Here is a 17499-nt window from a genome sequence, read left to right on the forward strand (position 1 = left end):
TCCCGGCCGGGTCGGGGATTTTAGCCTTCATTGGTTGATTCCAATGGCTCGGGGGCTGGGTGTGTGTGTGCCGTCTTCAGCATTAGAATTCATCACAGGTAGCGCCACATTCTTATAGACGCGCAGGTCGCCTATGTGGCGTCAACTCGAAAGACCTGCACTCGACCTCTTCGGAGGTCACACGCCATTAAATATTATATATATATCACTGATCTTTATTTAATCAATCATATAATACTGATTAAATGAACACCACTGCACACGGCTGTCAGTATATTTAAAAGCTCAGTCAGCCGAGTCACTCGTGAAACGTAAACAAACGAGACATTCTCTCTGTCATAAATTAAGAGATAACGAGATAAGGACTTGAGGTATGATTTAAAAATAACTTGCATATCCAAAGACCTTTTGCTTTGCTTTAACCACGCCATGATCCTTCTGCACTTTTTCTTCGAAATTAGATCCCACGCACGAACACGAACTCACGAACCATACAAACGAAATACACTTTCCCTCAAGAATTGTACGTATGTCACTGATATGTATTTAATCACTATTATACATACCACTGACGAAACGAGCACTGCACTGCATGGAAATGTTAAAAGCACATGTTTGGGAGATCATTACCGGTACTCCAGCCAGCCAGCCAGCCAGCCAGCCAGCCAGCCAGCCAGCCGAGTCACGCGCGAAACCAAAATTCAAGGAGATATTCTTCCTGTCACAAATTAAGGACTACTGTAAGCAAGATAAGAACTTCGGGATTGTTTTAAAAATAGTTTCCATATCTGAAGACCATTTGCCTCGCTTTGACCCCCCATGCAAATTCATTAGGAAAGAAGCTGGCCAGCGACTGACTTTTTCGTGCCTGCACATAAAATTTCCCGAACACGACTGAAAATAAACGCATATACTGCATTTTGTCATCATTTAAATTTAAAAATAAACTTATCTACATAGAGCTGAAATGTTTCTTTACCAGCAGTGAAAAAATTATGAAAATCATTATGAATATAAAATAGGAGTTATGACATGATAAGTTCTATGCAATGAAGATTTAGCATTTGGCAAAACTTTCCATTATATTACCATTTTCACACTAAATTATTTTTTTTACGATTTTTTTGTTAATGGCATCAAATGTGCATTGAAATTCTGTACATAACACAATATTCACCCATTTTAACCGATAACATTCTGATTTATGGATATTTGGCAAACCCGCTGCATTAGAGTAGGACAGCGTTATCCGCAAAACATGGGATACGGAAAGAGACGGAATTATCCCATTACTGCTGTACTGCAATTTAAGGTTGGAACGCTCTATACATTCAACTGTCACATTGCCTTTTCGACCAGCATGTCAACAAACTTACATGTCATTACAACGTTATAGCATATCAAATGAGATGGTCCATAGAGGTCCAATATCAACACTGTATATTAACCTTCAACTACAACCTCGTACTTCTTCATCAAAGTGAACCATAACATCACCATATGCTACTGACCTTTGGCTTTCATCTTATGTAAACAAATAATTACTGGTCACTTGACCATCCTTCAACATTGTTTTATTCAACATTATGTTTTCAAAAAATTCTGATTTTGATCGCGATTCTCATTTATAATTGCTAGTTGGTCAACATCATTTTATAGCAATTTTACCACTTCTCTATAAAAAAATTTGCTTTATTCATTTTACTTATAATAGTAGTCGTCCAATGTCACTATTGCAAATTCTTTCACCAAATGTAAACTTTTCACTCATAGCATAGCTTTAAAACAAACGCTGTAATAGTCTTTTACCATATGTTAATTTTCTCTCAAGTCCCTTCAAGGCTTTTTATAAATTAGTTTTATTTTATTGTAAATCAGGTGCCTGATTTTATTTCAAGGTTAAACCCATGGCTGATGATGCCTATATGTAAGGCAAAACATGCACCATTTTGATTAACATGTCAATGTAATTAAACAAAGACAAGATTTATTGTATTGATTAGGTGGCCAAATTAATAAAATAACTTATTGTTATTATTTCAATTTCAGTCGGCTATATATGTCGGGAAAAAATAATTCTCTTGTGGCGGACCCTTTTGTACTTGATTTCCAGAGGTTGTTCCACTGTCTTATTCGATGTGTTCAAATTTGGGCTTTTGCATAGCTTAGGGGTGATTTGTTGTAGGTGATTTCTATATTGGATGAGGAGGCTGCTTTTGCAAGGATGTCCGCCTTTTCATTTCCGGTGTGTCCTTGGATCCAGGCAAGACAGACGTGGGGGCACTGCTGTGCTCTAGATCTTATAGTAGCAGCTATTGGATTGACATTTTGCCTGTCGTTGACTGTATTCAATGTAGCCTGCAAGTCACTTAATATCCGAGCGCTACTACAACTGCTCAACAATGCACAAATAAGAGGTCAGCTTACTGGTGGAAATGTGAGCTTCAATATTTAGCGCGGAGTGCGACGCATGTGTGTAGTCATCGGTATTAAGTGAAAGTGCAGTCATGATGCAAATGTGTAGTCAATGGTCGCAAACATGTTAAACTCTACAAAATTCCAAATTTGGCAAAATATTTGCTAGAGGGCATCTCAATACACTGAACAAACTGCTTTCTTTCTTTCTTTCTTTCACCCTTCATATGGGATATTAAAAGTTCACTTATCATCAAACTCACCTTTCCAGAACCCACAGGGCCTATAACAGCCACCAGCTGCCCTTTTTTAACAGTCAAATTGATATTAGACAAAGTGTTATCATCAGATCCTTGATTCCACTTGGCAGTCAGCCCATGAAATTTGACCACCACCTCATCGCCAGGAACCGGCTTGTCCAGGGTATTACTCTGCACATCCTTAGCAGGTTTGGGCTCCGTACTTCTGGAAGGTATTGTAGGCAACTCTTCATGCATAAGAAATTGCTGCAAAACATGGGAAGCAAGTAGTAATGAAATTTCCTTGGTTATTATAGATAAAACAAGAAGTATGTACAAAAATTGGTGTGTAAAAGGGAAATTATGTAATTGGTCCACCTTAGTCAATAAAAGTGTGTCTTTAACAGAAAAATTAAGAAAATTCATACAGTTGGTACATATTTCAGCCCCACTGGGCCTAATTCATTCCGAGGCATTAAAAATCCTTCTTGATAAAAGTTAAAACTCGCTTGTCATAAATTTTCTAGTTCTCCCTCCCACTATTTCCCCTTCATCCCCTCCCACTGCCAACAGCTGACCTGCTTGGTACATTTTTACTACATCTTTTGCTTTTTACATTTATCAATATGTAACATGAAATAGTCACATTAATTTCATTTTAAATCTGTTTTTCCCTTCTGCTTCTTTCCGATGAGGCCTGCTAAGGACCACGTGCCAATTTCATTTCAATTCTTCATACTCTACTGTTTTCTCTTCCGTTCCTTTTAATATTCTTTCATCCTTTCACTATGCTGTTTCTTTCTTTCCTTGGACCACTTCACACCAGGTTTCTTGTTCAATCTTCCTTGGAATCCTTCCATACTTACTACCCTCTTTCTAAAAATCTCTGTCCATAGTTTCTTCTTCTCTTATATTATTTCTTTCTAATTGTTCCTTTACTTCTTGAATCCAGCTAGTTGTTGCCTTTTTGTCCCAAAGGCATACCTGCCAACTTTACAAAACCAAAAATCAGGAGAGTTTTATATGAAAATCAGGAAAAATCAAGAGATAGTATTGCTTGTTGTACATGTCTTGCGCAATACAGGAGTACTATGGTGTATTATAACACTTATTGTCTCAAAATCCGACTGTTGCTATGCGAGGCTACAAGGCTAAAATTACAATCTCTATTCCCTCACAGGAAGTATGGGAGGGAGATGATCGGTCTCTGATAAACCTTCCGAAAATAGTATGAACTCGTGCTCCACAGGTGTGAATCAGTCATGCACTTAGACGCCATTACTTAGCAAATGCATAGTTGAATATATTGCATCACGCACCCGCATGATTATGCGAAGCACAATGCTATTTCTATCAAGTAATAAATTAAAATTCGCCAGAATTGTCTCCAAATGGCTCCTAAAATCTCTAGAAAAATCACTAGTGGTTATCTTTGAAATCCTGTCACTAAATTACTAAAAAAGACTCCAAATCTAGCGACTAGTCTCTAGAATCGACTAGACTGATGTAAACGATCATGAATACAGCACGTGAGAACGAGAGATCGACAATCGATAAACGCGTCGTGATATACAGGTTTCAATAAACATCGCACATCTGCGCGCATTTCTCGTATTAATAAACGCCAATATTTCATTTGAAAGCGGCCAATGAGAGAAGGACTTCTGGCCACTGGCGTACAAAGCTGAAATGGCGGGATTTTAAAACAAATGTTTGAAGTTCATAAAAAATAAGCTAAATTTGGGAGAAATAATATAATAATCGGGAGGCGGAAAAAACTGTCGACAATTGGGAGTCTCCCGCCTAAAACGGGAAAGTTGGCAGGTATGCAAAGGTACCTGAAAATCCTTTTTGTTAATCTGGATTCATCCATTCTGTAAATATGTCCGAAAAATTGCAATCTCCTGTTATGTTTTCTATGTTCCTGTATATTTCATCATTAGATCTTAATATCCATACTTCTGTTGTTTTCACAGGGCCTAAGATTTTTCCCATGATTCTCCTTTCTAGTACCTCAAGTTTATCTAATCTATAATTTAGTACCAGGCATTCACTTGCAGATAAAATTCTGGTTTCACCATTATAGTGTAGTGCCTTATTTTAAGATACACATTTTGTTATAAAAATTCCTTGCGATTTGTCTAAACCATTCTCTTGAATTATTTCTCCAAGATATTTCAGTTTTGTTACTCTTTCCACTGGTCCAATATCTGGAGTGTTCTTGATATTTGTAACAAATTTTGTTTTTTTCTATGGAGATTCTCAAACCTGTCTTGTTGGCTATTTCTTCCAAGAGACTGATTTGTGTTGTTGCATTTGTTAGGTTTTCTGACAATATAGTAAAATTGTCTGCAAATGCTAGGCAATTTATTTCATTGCCTTTGTTTTTTCACCCCAAAGTTACTGGCAAAATGTTATGTTTTTTAAACTTTACATTCCAAATTCTTACGATTTTCTCTAGAACACAGTTGAATAGTAGGGGTGACAAATATCACCTTGCTGTACCCCTGTATTTATCTTAATAGGTTTTGATATCTCACACACAAATTTCACCTTTGAAATTGTATCATTTCACGTATTAGGTGTGCCAATTTAGTTTTCACTCCAAATTCGCGAATTGTTTTACCTAGGGTTTCTCTATCAACCGAGTCGACGGCCTTTTTAAAATCTACAAAAGTCACAGCAATGCCCTTTGAATTCAATATCCTATGGCAATTTATGGATTTTAAGTTAAATATTTGTTCTGAACAAGATCTACCTTTTTTAAATTCAGCTTGATACTCACCCATTTGCTTGTCAAGTGACGTTTCTAATCTCAGCAATAGTTTTGAGAATACCTTGTATGCAATTGTGCATACCTCTATAGTTATCAACCTTTTGTTTGTCCCCATTTTTATGCATTGGGTGTATTACAGCCACTTTCCATTCTTCTGGAATCCTGTCTGTTCTCCAAATATCTTCAATGATTAACTGCAGCTCTTCAATGATTTTTGATTGAGCCCATTTCAAAAATTCAGCTGTTACTGAATCTTCTCCACTAGCTTTATTACTTTTCAGACTGTTAATTACTTCTTTAATTTCTTCAGCAGTGGGTGGTATACCTACTTCCAGATTTTCAATTGTTTGAGAGAATTCCAACTTATGGTCGGGTTCAGGGCGGTTTAAAGTTGATCAAAGTGCTTCGCAAGTATTTCACAATTCTCAGCATTGCTTCGGCCAAGTATATCATTTTCATCTTTGAAGCATAGTGCTAGGCACTTGATACCCTACCCCTTTAATTGACTCTTAAAAGTCTGGTAGTAGTTTTGAGAGTTATTTTTTAACAAAGCTGTCTTCCCTTCATTTACTAATTCTCCACATTGCTTTTCTTTTCTTTCCTTTGTCATTATATATAAATTTTCCATAGACCAACTCACTACCAGTACTTTAAATGCAAAGCTTTTGTTTTCTGTAATGACAGCATATTTCAGGTTTCATTTTTCTCTAATTGTCAATTACAAAAAAATGTCAACATTAGATTATTTTTTATGTATCTTTCGCAATGATATTCAGAGCCAGTGTTTGCGCTTGTTAAGTCGCTTCTTATATCAGGATTTGAAGAACAGATGCTTCCATGTGTTCATATATGTGGCTTTTTGGTTATGTTTCTAACGATACTAAGATTTCACTAATTATCAATTTTGACTTGTTTAACAATACTATAAGATACAATATTTCAAGTTTGATTTTCCATACGACTTTTTAGTGTTTTATTAACTTTATATTCTATTTTTAATGATTAAGAAGGTGTAATGGGGTTGAAACATGAATCAAGTGTGTGAATATTCATTTTTCTTTTAAGGTGGACCAATTATTTCATTTTTCTTTTTACTAAACAGTCAATACAACAAACCAAATATGAGATTTTGTGTGTTAAGCCAGAGAATGAAGCACTACAGTCTTTATTCATGCTGGGTGAAATGGTAGTTTAGGGGAAGGTCTAAAATTTAATTCTCAAATATCTATGGTATTTGTGGTCCTATCCATAAATAACAAAAGTTAGAGAGAATACAATTTCTGGTAATTTATTCCTTGCACAGGTTTACCATACCGCCTATGATATTGTTCGATAGTGTTATTACTGATCAATTTGATGGGCTTTCGACATTGTAGGCATTCACATTTAGTTGTGACATTAGAGCATCTAATACCGTATTTACGTGAATATTCCCCGCCACCGAATAATCCCTGCACCCTAACTTTAGGAAGGCTGATTTTGAAAAAAATGCCAACATTGACTCAAATACAACCCACACCCCAATTTCGTGCCTCAATTAAAAAAAAAAAAAAAAAATGCGGGTATTATTCGCGTAAATACGGTATAATGTGAGCCCTTCTTTCTCCTTTCAGGACTCCCTCTTGTCCTCTCCTTCAAGTGATCGTTCCTTCATGATTTTTTCTCATTTTGATAATCATCTTTATAATATTCCGTGTCGATAAGGGCTAGTGCCCATGCGGTTTTTCAGCTCAAGACAATCACAACAAAAACCACCACCATCATTTGTTATAACAGAAATTTGATCACCCCTCATTGCTGGGAACCTGCCTGTCCAGGTACCATTCTGCATGATATCCTTATACTCTGCATTGCTTCACTTCTAAATTGACGCTTTGCAAAACAAATGAGCATCGCCTTACCTCTGCTGTCAGTGCGCTACTGCCGCAAAAACAGTTGATGCAATACGATCGTGGTAAAAAACCCTCAGAAAAGGTAATGCCTGTTGCTCACGATAAAATGTTTCGTAAAATTTGTTGTACAATTAATTTTATAAAAACTTGGTGAAAGCAAGTTGTGTTGCTCACGGTAAAATTATTTTATAAAATCCGTGGAAGCGGTGGAAGCATCAGGATGGCCATCTATGAACTCACTTCTAAACTGAGATGTGTATGTGTTGCCATCTATCGATAAACTTTTAAACCAAGAATCAGCTGTTCAACTTACAGTGTGTCTGAGAGTATGGCTCCAACAAACGAAGCAAAACTTGCTGCTTTACCTGCAATTATATGTTGTAGGCCTACAGTGGTAAAAAGGAAGAAAAGAAATGCCAGGAAATGCTGGACGCAGGATTGGATCAAACGAAGAGAAGAAGGTAGAGGATTGCCGTCCTTGGTCGAAAATTAGTTTAGGTGAGAAGACCAGCATTCATATAGGAATTCGGCGATTGTTTTTTCTGCCTCTATTCTTGCATTTCTGTTGTGGTAAAGTGGCGTTTTAACTTCGTACAAACAACGATATTTCTGGTATTCGTCCAGTGAAACACTAACAGCTTCCTTAGTCCACCCGGATCCTGCCATTTTGTTTGTTTACAATTGAGCTTCACAATCTTCTCATGACGTAGTGCCAGCATCATCTTGATGTCAGCTTCACTGATTGGTTCATTTCGTAAAATTAATTTACGGAATAGAACATGTCCTATATAAGAAAAATTTTATCAAAGGTTTTGAATTTGACCGTGAGCAACAGAAATTTTATAAAATTAAATTATTGTACAATAAATTTGATAGAAAATTTTACCGTGAGCAACAGGCATTATACTGTACTCAGAAAAGCTAATGAATCAGGATTGAAAACAAATTCACAAAAACTACAGTTACTGACAACATCCGACACTAAAAAGAGAATGCATTATTAAGAATAAAAGAGAATGAGGAAATAACACATCACTCACTGCTAATGGCTGTCACAGGAAGGAAGCTATGGCCTACAAAAGGGAACACGCCACTGATCTGTCACTTTCTTGCCACTTGTCTTTCCTGAACTACAATGAGACAGGCTAAACATGGACAAACTAAGTACACTAACCAATACTCAAACGTAAATAAAACTACAGCTGTGTTTATACACTGAACGATTAAACTTGTACTGCTAAGCTAAACTGTAAACTACGCTATACTATACTAGAGAGATAAAGAAGAGATAAAGACTAATATGAAAAACACTTATTACTCAAGAAAAATGCAAAAGATTGCGAATCGTACAGAATACCATACACGCTCAACAAAATAGGTTAAGCACGTGGTGAAAGTAAATATTAGAGTTGGCAACTAGGTTTCGAGACCGCATTCTGCCGATATTGGCAGCTTGGAATTGGTTAAATGTCTGTTTCAGTGTGTAAGCACCAGATTCAATTTAGAAGTAAAACAGTGCGGAGTATGGGAGTACTGCCGGCAGTACATTAGAAACTGCTGCAAGAACATGGGAAAAAGAAACTTTTCCCTTTGCGAAAAGCTAATAATCGTGAATATGTCTTTCAATAAATTAAACTCAAGTATTGATAATGAACGATTTATTTGCATCATTTCACAGAGAATCTTTGGTAACGACTAATGTGACATAACTTCCGTCACACATTTTGCCGCGTTATGTTACACAAATTTTCGCATGAACCCCCAGCCATAAGACATATTCATATCAAATCAACAACTATCTACAAAAATTGGTGTATAGTCTTTTTATTTATTTAGTTGTAATCAGACACAGGTATGAAGTACTCCATTTTACACTGACTGTATAATATAAAATATTGATAGTAAGAAAACAAACAATAAAATTTAACAAAGAAGGGACATAATATTAACAAATTCTTTACAACTTAAATAACAAATAAAAAAATCAAGGGGGAAAATAACATATAATAATGTCGGTGTCACTAGTAATGTTTTGGCCAGGTTGTCAACAGAGAATTAAGAGCTTATTCCGTTAGCACACATTTCAGTTTGGTTTGATGATAGGGAACGAAGATGTTAGTTTCATGCAGGGCATTTGCAGTTGTGGGAAGGTGATAGAATATGGAATGTTGCTGGAGTGTTAGGCACACACAAGGAATATGGATTAGTGGTCTATTTCAGATACTATAAGGATGAAAATGTAACAGGAAATCAGGTAACAATGACGTGCATTTAAGAGAACTACTGTATTAACAATTCTGTAAAGGAAGCAGAGATCTATGTACTATAGATGTTTGCTCAAGTCCAAGATGTTGAAATGTGCCAGAATTTGGTTGGTACTATACTGTCTCAGGTCAGAGTTATGGGCCTGCACAATGAATTCAAAAAATTCAAGGAGAATATCCCATTACAGTCCAGGCTATAAATAATTTTATTCATGTTGGTTGAAATGGTAGTTTAGGGGAAGACCTAAAATTTAATTTTCTAATATCTATGTTATTAGTGGTTCTATCCATAGATACTACATAACAAAAGTCAGAAATAATACAATTTCCGATCATTTATGCCTTACTCAGTTTTACTGTACCGACTATGATATTGTTCAATAGTTATTATTGACCAGTTTTGATCAATTCTATGGGCTTTTGAGATAGTAGGCATTCACATTTAATTTTCCTCCGACTCTGTGATACTAGGGCATATAATGTAAAGTGAGCCCTACTTGCCCCTTTCCTGACTCCCTCTTGTCTTATTCTTCAGCTGATTGTTCCTTTATATTTTATTTCTCATTTTCAGAGATGCCAACCTAACATAATGGTAGTGTCTGCTGCAGATATGGGAAAGTTTTGTTCAACTAAAAAAACATGCAAAATAATATTCAGCTCGTGTAACACTATTATTGCCACTTTTTGTAGCATCTTGCATTGTCCTTCGATGTATTCACAAGCTTCATGTTTTTTAAGATTTCATACAGCGAGGACAGTCATCGCGTCCTCCAAGCTTAACTGAAAAATCACAAGTGATTCACAAAACACATGTCTCGATAAAATTTCAATGGTCCTAGTCATGAAAAGCTTTCCAAGTACTTATTTCGGGAATACCGATTCGTTGCAGATCATTTTTGTCCACAGTTATTCGCCTCTTCATTGTTTCTACTTTTACACATCTTGTTATTTTATTGAATGTTACTCTTCACTGGAATAAATGTTTGCTAAATACAATATAAATTTGCAACAAAAGCAGGCAACGGAAGTGTTAATCAGCAAGTGCAAGCAACTCATCTTTCCTAAATCATAGGCAGTAGAACAAAAACTGAGCACATATGTTGGGAATCTGCATTCATCAAAGAATGTTGCTGAATATTTCGCTCTGTGTTAAAGTTTGAAGATAAATATCACTATCTAGTCATTTTTTCATGAACTGTTTTCCAACAGCGAGTCTCCTGTTCATAGAACTTTTTATAAAAATTGTTTGTGAGCGAAATTAAGAATTTATGAAAGCATTTTGATTTTGTAAAATCTGTAATAATCAGCACCGCTTCCGTATTGTCACAGTATATGTGAGAAAATCGTAGAAACTATGGAAAATCTTTAGTAGTTGGCATCTCTGTATTCTGATAAACATCTTTCACAATTTTTCCTTGGCAATATGGGCTGATGAGCATGCAGTTTTTCACCTTAAGACACTCGTAACAAAAACCACCACCATTGTTAGTTTTGATAACAGAAATTTGGCCACCACCTCTTCGCCGGGAGCCTGCTGGTCCAGGGTACCATTCTGCATGACATCCTTAGGAGGTTTGGGCTCAGTACTTCCGGAAGGCAGTGTAGGCAACTCTTCACACATCAGAAATTGCTGCAAAAACATGGGAAGAAAGTAACCAGTGATGAAATTGCCTTGGTTATTGCATACAAGACAACAACAAATGAGGTGGTCCATTCCAAAAGTTATCTTATCCATCATAAGCGATTTTTCAGAAAAAGCTACAAATGTATAATTTTTGTAATACAAGTCTCACTTATTTAACTGTATTACCATGCATTCAAAGTCTAAGGTCAGACGGACATTTTACTGAGGAATTATAAATATAATCAGTAGAACGTCAATAAATTAAATTTTTATTTTGAATAAGAAGAGTTTTGGACCATCCAATGAAAAAATTATGTATTTTACCTTGCACAATTTCTTTAAAAAACAAGAAAAGAGAAAAATTGTGAATATAATGTTATAATAAAAAAACACTCATACAATAATTCACTCTTCTCTTATCATTATAATGATATTCACTAAAAAATTAAACACTCCAGAGGACATATCACATTTACATCCTATCAATCGACACTCAGAACTTGGAGAAAAGTCTTCCTTTATAGGCTACACTGCACTCAAAACAGAACCAGATTCAACAATAAAACATCACTTCTCTCTTTTTTAATCACGTTAGCCCATTCACTGACAAACCCGTATTATACGTTCTGGTGCAGTATGTACTTCACCAATCTCACAAATGAACGTGATATAGTGTCATGCTTTGAAAATCCGTGGAAATGCTCAAAGAAGTTCTGTACTGCAGATATATCACTCCATTTCGCGTGTTTTGAAAGCGATCTCGTGTTATTTCCGCTTCGTTGGAGTGGAACATCTTTCGTGCTAATGTGTAGTATACATTCATCTCTTGTTGACGATGAAATTGAATGTTTCCTCATAAATAGTAATTCTGAAGAACTATATTTTGATAATGACGATGGAGAATATCTGAGCGCCAATATTGAACTACAAGAAAGTGCGAGACAAAGTAGTAATGATGAGTCTCATGCGGAATTGTCACCTCTTCCTCAGATAAATTATTTGTTCCCCAAATGTAAATTATTTTGATAATACCACTTCTTGGATCAACAATGTTGTATTATATTTCAGTAATAGCATCACCGAGCGGAGTAGCCGCGCGTATTAACATGCTACATCTATGGAGCCAAGCTCTGCACTCGGCAGGTGAGTGGGTTCGAACACCACCGTCAGCTGTCCTGAGTGTTTTTTTTTGTTTATTTTTTTTATTTATTTATTTATTTATTTATTTATTTATTTATTTTTTTATTTTTTTTATTTTTTGTGGTTTCCCTTTTGCACTCCTAAGCAAATGTCGGGACAGTTCCTGTTCATAAACAACAGCTGATTCCTTCCACTTCTTTACCCAGTTTCATTCACCATCACTCATTTCATATTCATTATCTTCTCAACTGAGGTTTGCGTCGGGAAGGGCATCCGGTCATAAAAATATGGTGTAAAATATAATCTCACTTCATCCCCGACACCGTATTAGGCTCCAGAGCTAAGGGGACGATGTGCATTCCATTAATAGTATCAGTAAATATGTATCTGTCAAAGTGCTTCTTCCTAAAAAAAAACCCAGCCCACAAGGTTCGGCTGGTCATCAAAACTCGGCATTGAAAAGGTTAGTAGTACATTACACTCTCAAATCTGATCCCTGCTCTTGAGATCCATTACAAAGAACTTCTGTTTCTTCAACAACATTGTTTATGTCTACGTCGGGACAGGTAAAGTTACGACTCAAATACATCAGCCTCCGCGTTGGTACAGCTATCGGCATGTTAAAGAACTCGTGCATCTCCAAAAACTGTAAAAGTAGTTAATGGGATGTAAAACCAATAACATTATTTATTATTTTAACGGGTTATAGTATTAGCAGCTTGAAGGTCGAGCTACTTGTTATCTCATTAATCCAAACCTGCAGGAGGCTCAATTCCCTGTAGATCGGATGATTCGCTGTCACTTGAATCACTGTTTTGGAGGGATCACGGAAAAATACGTACAGCACGGGAAAACGGAAAATCGGGAATGAATGAACCATTAACAATTTGGCTAAACATCACAAAAATGAAATATGTATATTTATGTACACCCCTAAACCAAACCAAACTACAGCCCCAATGGGCCTTCCGCCTACCAAGCAATTGCTGCTTGGTCAGAAGGCCTGCAGATTATGAGGTGACGCATGGTCAGTGTGACGAATCCACTCGGCCGTCACCATCTCACCATTAAATAGTTTCACAATTAAAGATAATCGTAGAATGAGTGGACCTGGAACTAGCCCTCATATCCAGGTAAAAATGCCTAGCCTGGCCGGGAATCGAACCCAGACCCTCCAGGTGAGAGACAGGCAAGTTAGACCATGGGGCCGGCTTTTACCGGTACATGACTTAAAAATCTTGAAACTTTACATTCAGTTTTACGGCGGAAACTTCGTACGTTTCCTCTGAAAACTTCTTTCAGTTCAGTAACTTTGATCAGCCAAACTCTTCGAAAAATCTAATATCTGTAACGCTAAGCAAAACAACAATCGACCACAAGTAGTAATGGAAGGCGATCGGCGGTGAACTTGCATAAGGGACCATCTTAGCATCGCATTCGGAGGGTGTTGTTTAGAGAATCCTCGGAAATCATAAAGCAGAGAGTGTCCACAACAATTGGAAGGAGACAGAGCGCATTTCGACAGCTCTACTTGAAGATGGAATGAGTTTCGTCAAATGTTTGTACTTGCAAAACCTCTACATTATGTCCAGGGTTCGATATTTATTTATTTACTTTTTTTTAGTGTATCGCTGAACAGGTTTTCGGCACTTCTCTCAGGACACTTTATAATCACTGGGCTTTCAGGCAGGAATCAAAACTGTTCCTTCTTAAGCAACACAACTGTAGTATTTCAATATTATCATATACGATTATGTTATGCTGAACTAAAAATGTTTACACGCAAATGGTTCACCATAAATGACGAAGAAAGGGCAGCCAGGTCAGAAAGAATGAAGAAGTTCTGAGAGCAGAAGAAGAAACATAAGCCAAATTTGTAATTAATACTCTTAAGACTTTAACATATATGGATTGATTCAAGTGCTCCAATGTGGGCGTAAAATAATTATTAATAATACGATTATGTTATTGAGACCAGAATAGACATTGCACCTTACATACATAAAGCCATGGGAGGTTTTGAGATTGCCTATTGCCATTTTGGTCCTAATATAAGATTGGGAATTTCATGCTTTTGTGTTAAAATGTTATAAAAACTGCAGTCGTTTTATTTGGGCATGTTATGTTTAAAAACTTTGTATCATTTTACACTCGTACCGACTTGTACACTCAGTAAACATCTCTGAGTCCGGACCCGCGGTGTAGGGGGCAATGCATCCGCCTGTCACCCGGCGACCCAGATTCAATTCCCGGCCATGTCAGGGCTTTTTAATTGTAAATTATTAATATCCCTGGCCTGGGGACTGGGTGTTTGAGTCGTCCTTAACGTTCCTTTCCTCACATTAAACTCTCTACACTTCCGCAATTCCAATTACATGCAGGTTCAAATCATATGGTGCAAGTAGGGGCAAAAGATCTCTATAGGTTGATGCCCTGAACAAATAGCAAAAAACATCTCTGAACACCCCATGAAAGTTTGTCAGCAGTGTTCATATCCACTCTGTACAGAAGTTAGTAATCAGTACTTCAACTTCCACATCTGTATGTAAGTCTAACATTGACATGTTCTCAATATCATACTCACTCGGACCCTCTTCACTGACACCCATCCTTCAGACCAGAAAGCAATAGCCAGGGGGAAGGCATTGTTCATGGTGTCCTTGAGAATGTTATAGTATCCAGTCACAACAAATACCTGGAAAAACAGAAGACAGTGTTAATTTATACCCCGTGTACAGAAAGACGGGAACATGAACGACAACAGATAATAAGATAAACATAATGGCAGATGAATCGCACACTCTTATCACAAGTGGCAAAAATACTAGAGAGAATACTATATTTAGAGTGAAGAATGAGAAAAAAGGTAGAAGGAGAGTTGCATCTCTGTGTCTATCTTTAAGCAAAAAAGTGATGCAGCAGACTGTGCAAATTACTGTCCAATTTGCTTCCTGCTGCACATAATAAAGATTTTGAATAGAATCCTCGATCAACGACTGCGTGACATCGTCAGCATTAGTTCCCAACAGAGAGGCTTTGTCAAGGGCGCTGGAACATCCAATGCGATCTTTGCTGCCAGAATGCTCATTAAAAGCACTGAGAGAAATAACAACTACTGCATATTGTCTTCCTTGATCTTGCTTTCGATCATGTTCCACATTGTGTGATCTTGTATGCACTTCGTGACCATGGTGTACCAGAAACGCTTATCAACTGGATCAAGATGCTGCACCTCAGGCAGCTTCCAAGTGAAAGTCGGTGTACACCAAGGCTCCTCATTGTTCCTACGGCTCTTTGTCCTCGTCATGGACACAATCACACGGGACGTGCAAAGAAGCGTCCCTTGGACCCTCTTATATGCAGATGATGTCACTCTTGCTTATACCACCAGAAAAGGATTGCAGCATCAAGTTGAAGATAGGAACAGCCATCTCTCACAATACAGTCTCAGATGACAAAAAGAAAACCAAATACCCAGAAACCATCCCAAGCAACGGCTCCAACCAGTATGATGGGGATACCTTAACAAGGACCGTAAGATTCAGGTATCAAGGATCTCGCCTACAGAAGGACGGTGGGAAAGGTAATGAAGTGTGAAGTAGGATAAAAGAAGTATGGATGAGACTGAGGGAACTTGCTCTGTGACATATTAAGTCCAAAATACACCGTATGATAGTATGTCCTGTTGCTTTATATGGTGCAAAATGTCGACCAGCTAACAAAGCTATGGAGTGCCAATTACACACCATGGAAATGCGTATGTTCCATTGGTCGATGGGCATCACACTCTTAATGACACCATTCGCCAGAAAATTCTCCTTTGAAATTAATGGGCAACATCCACGTGGACGACCAAAGTGAACACAGTAAATGCTGATATGGAGACTATGAAATTAAGAATAGATGATGCCCAAGAGCCTGCAAAATGGTGAAACAAGATAAAAACAGCGGACCCTGCACTAGTGGGAAAATGCTAGGAAGAAGAATAATAAGAAAAAGAAGAGGAAGAACAGTATGGCTTTAGAACTGGAAGATCTACAGTGGAACCAATCTTCAACATGATACAATTAATACCAATATAAATGGTCCATTATTGGACATTATAAATTTTCCAGCTAACTCATTCCTGGTTGCCAGTGTTTCGCCCACGTGTGCTAGGCTGGGATCATCAGTTGGTACCTAGCACACCTACCAAGACGCTGGCTAGTGCATACCGTGGAGGCCACTGCGTAAGCTAATTGTAGCCACCGGCAGTGCCAATGCACTATGATAGACTTTGTCCCACTATCAAAAATTGATGCCTGCTTGGCCATCAGATGACAAAGATGTTGATTCCCATAGGGAATCTGAAATATTTGTTCCGAATGAGTAAATTTATAATACCAATATAAATGGTCCATTATTGGACATTATAAATTTTCCACCTAACTCATTCCTGGTTGCCAGTGTTTCGCCCACGTGTGCTAGGCTGGGATCATCAGTTGGTACCTAGCACACCTACCATGACGCTGGCTAGTGCATACCGTGGAAGCCACTGATGAGCCCAGCCTAGCACACGTGGGCGAAACACTGGCAACCAGGAATGAGTTAGCTGGAAAATTTATAATGTCCAATAATGAACCATTTATATTGGTATTATAAATTTACTCATTCGGAACAAATATTTCAGATTCCCTATGGGAATCAACATCTTTGTCATCTGATGGCCAAGCAGGCATCAATTTTTGATAGTGGGACAAAGTCTATCATAGTGCATTGGCACTGCCGGTGGCTACAATTAGCTTACGCAGTGGCCTCCACGGTATGCACTAGCCAGCGTCTTGGTAGGTGTGCTAGGTACCAACTGATGAGCCCAGCCTAGCACACGTGGGCGAAACACTGGCAACCAGGAATGAGTTAGCTGGAAAATTTATAATGTCCAATAATGGACCATTTATATTGGTATTATAAATTTACTCATTCGGAACAAATATTTCAGATTCCCTATGGGAATCAACATCTTTGTCATCTGATGCAATTAATGGAAAAGAATTGGAAATATGGAAGTGATCTGATCATGACATTCATAGTCCGGCTCCATGGCTGAACGGTTAGCGTGCTGGCCTTTGGTCCCAGGGGTCCCGGGTTCAATTCCTGGCAGGGTCGGGAA

At 37.5% G+C, this 17499-nt stretch overlaps 1 protein-coding gene across 4 annotated transcripts in view; it reads right to left on the minus strand.

Moving 5' to 3' along the window:
• Positions 1 to 17499, minus strand: part of LOC136885551 (ATP-binding cassette subfamily C member 4) — a 403879-nt gene that overhangs the window by 162068 nt on the left and 224312 nt on the right. For 3 of the 4 annotated variants that reach the window (XM_067158180.2, XM_068230366.1, XM_067158181.2), the window contains 3 exons: positions 14935 to 15045; positions 11103 to 11216; positions 2679 to 2921 (listed from right to left, as the gene is read on the minus strand). In XM_067158180.2, coding sequence (XP_067014281.1) covers positions 2679 to 2921; positions 11103 to 11216; positions 14935 to 15045 — 468 coding nt within the window. The remainder of the gene's footprint in view (positions 1 to 2678; positions 2922 to 11102; positions 11217 to 14934; positions 15046 to 17499) is intronic. The other variant, XM_067158182.2, reaches the window with a different exon arrangement.

This window comes from Anabrus simplex, chromosome 14 (genome assembly GCF_040414725.1).
Source record: "Anabrus simplex isolate iqAnaSimp1 chromosome 14, ASM4041472v1, whole genome shotgun sequence".
Lineage (NCBI taxonomy): Eukaryota > Metazoa > Arthropoda > Insecta > Orthoptera > Tettigoniidae > Anabrus > Anabrus simplex.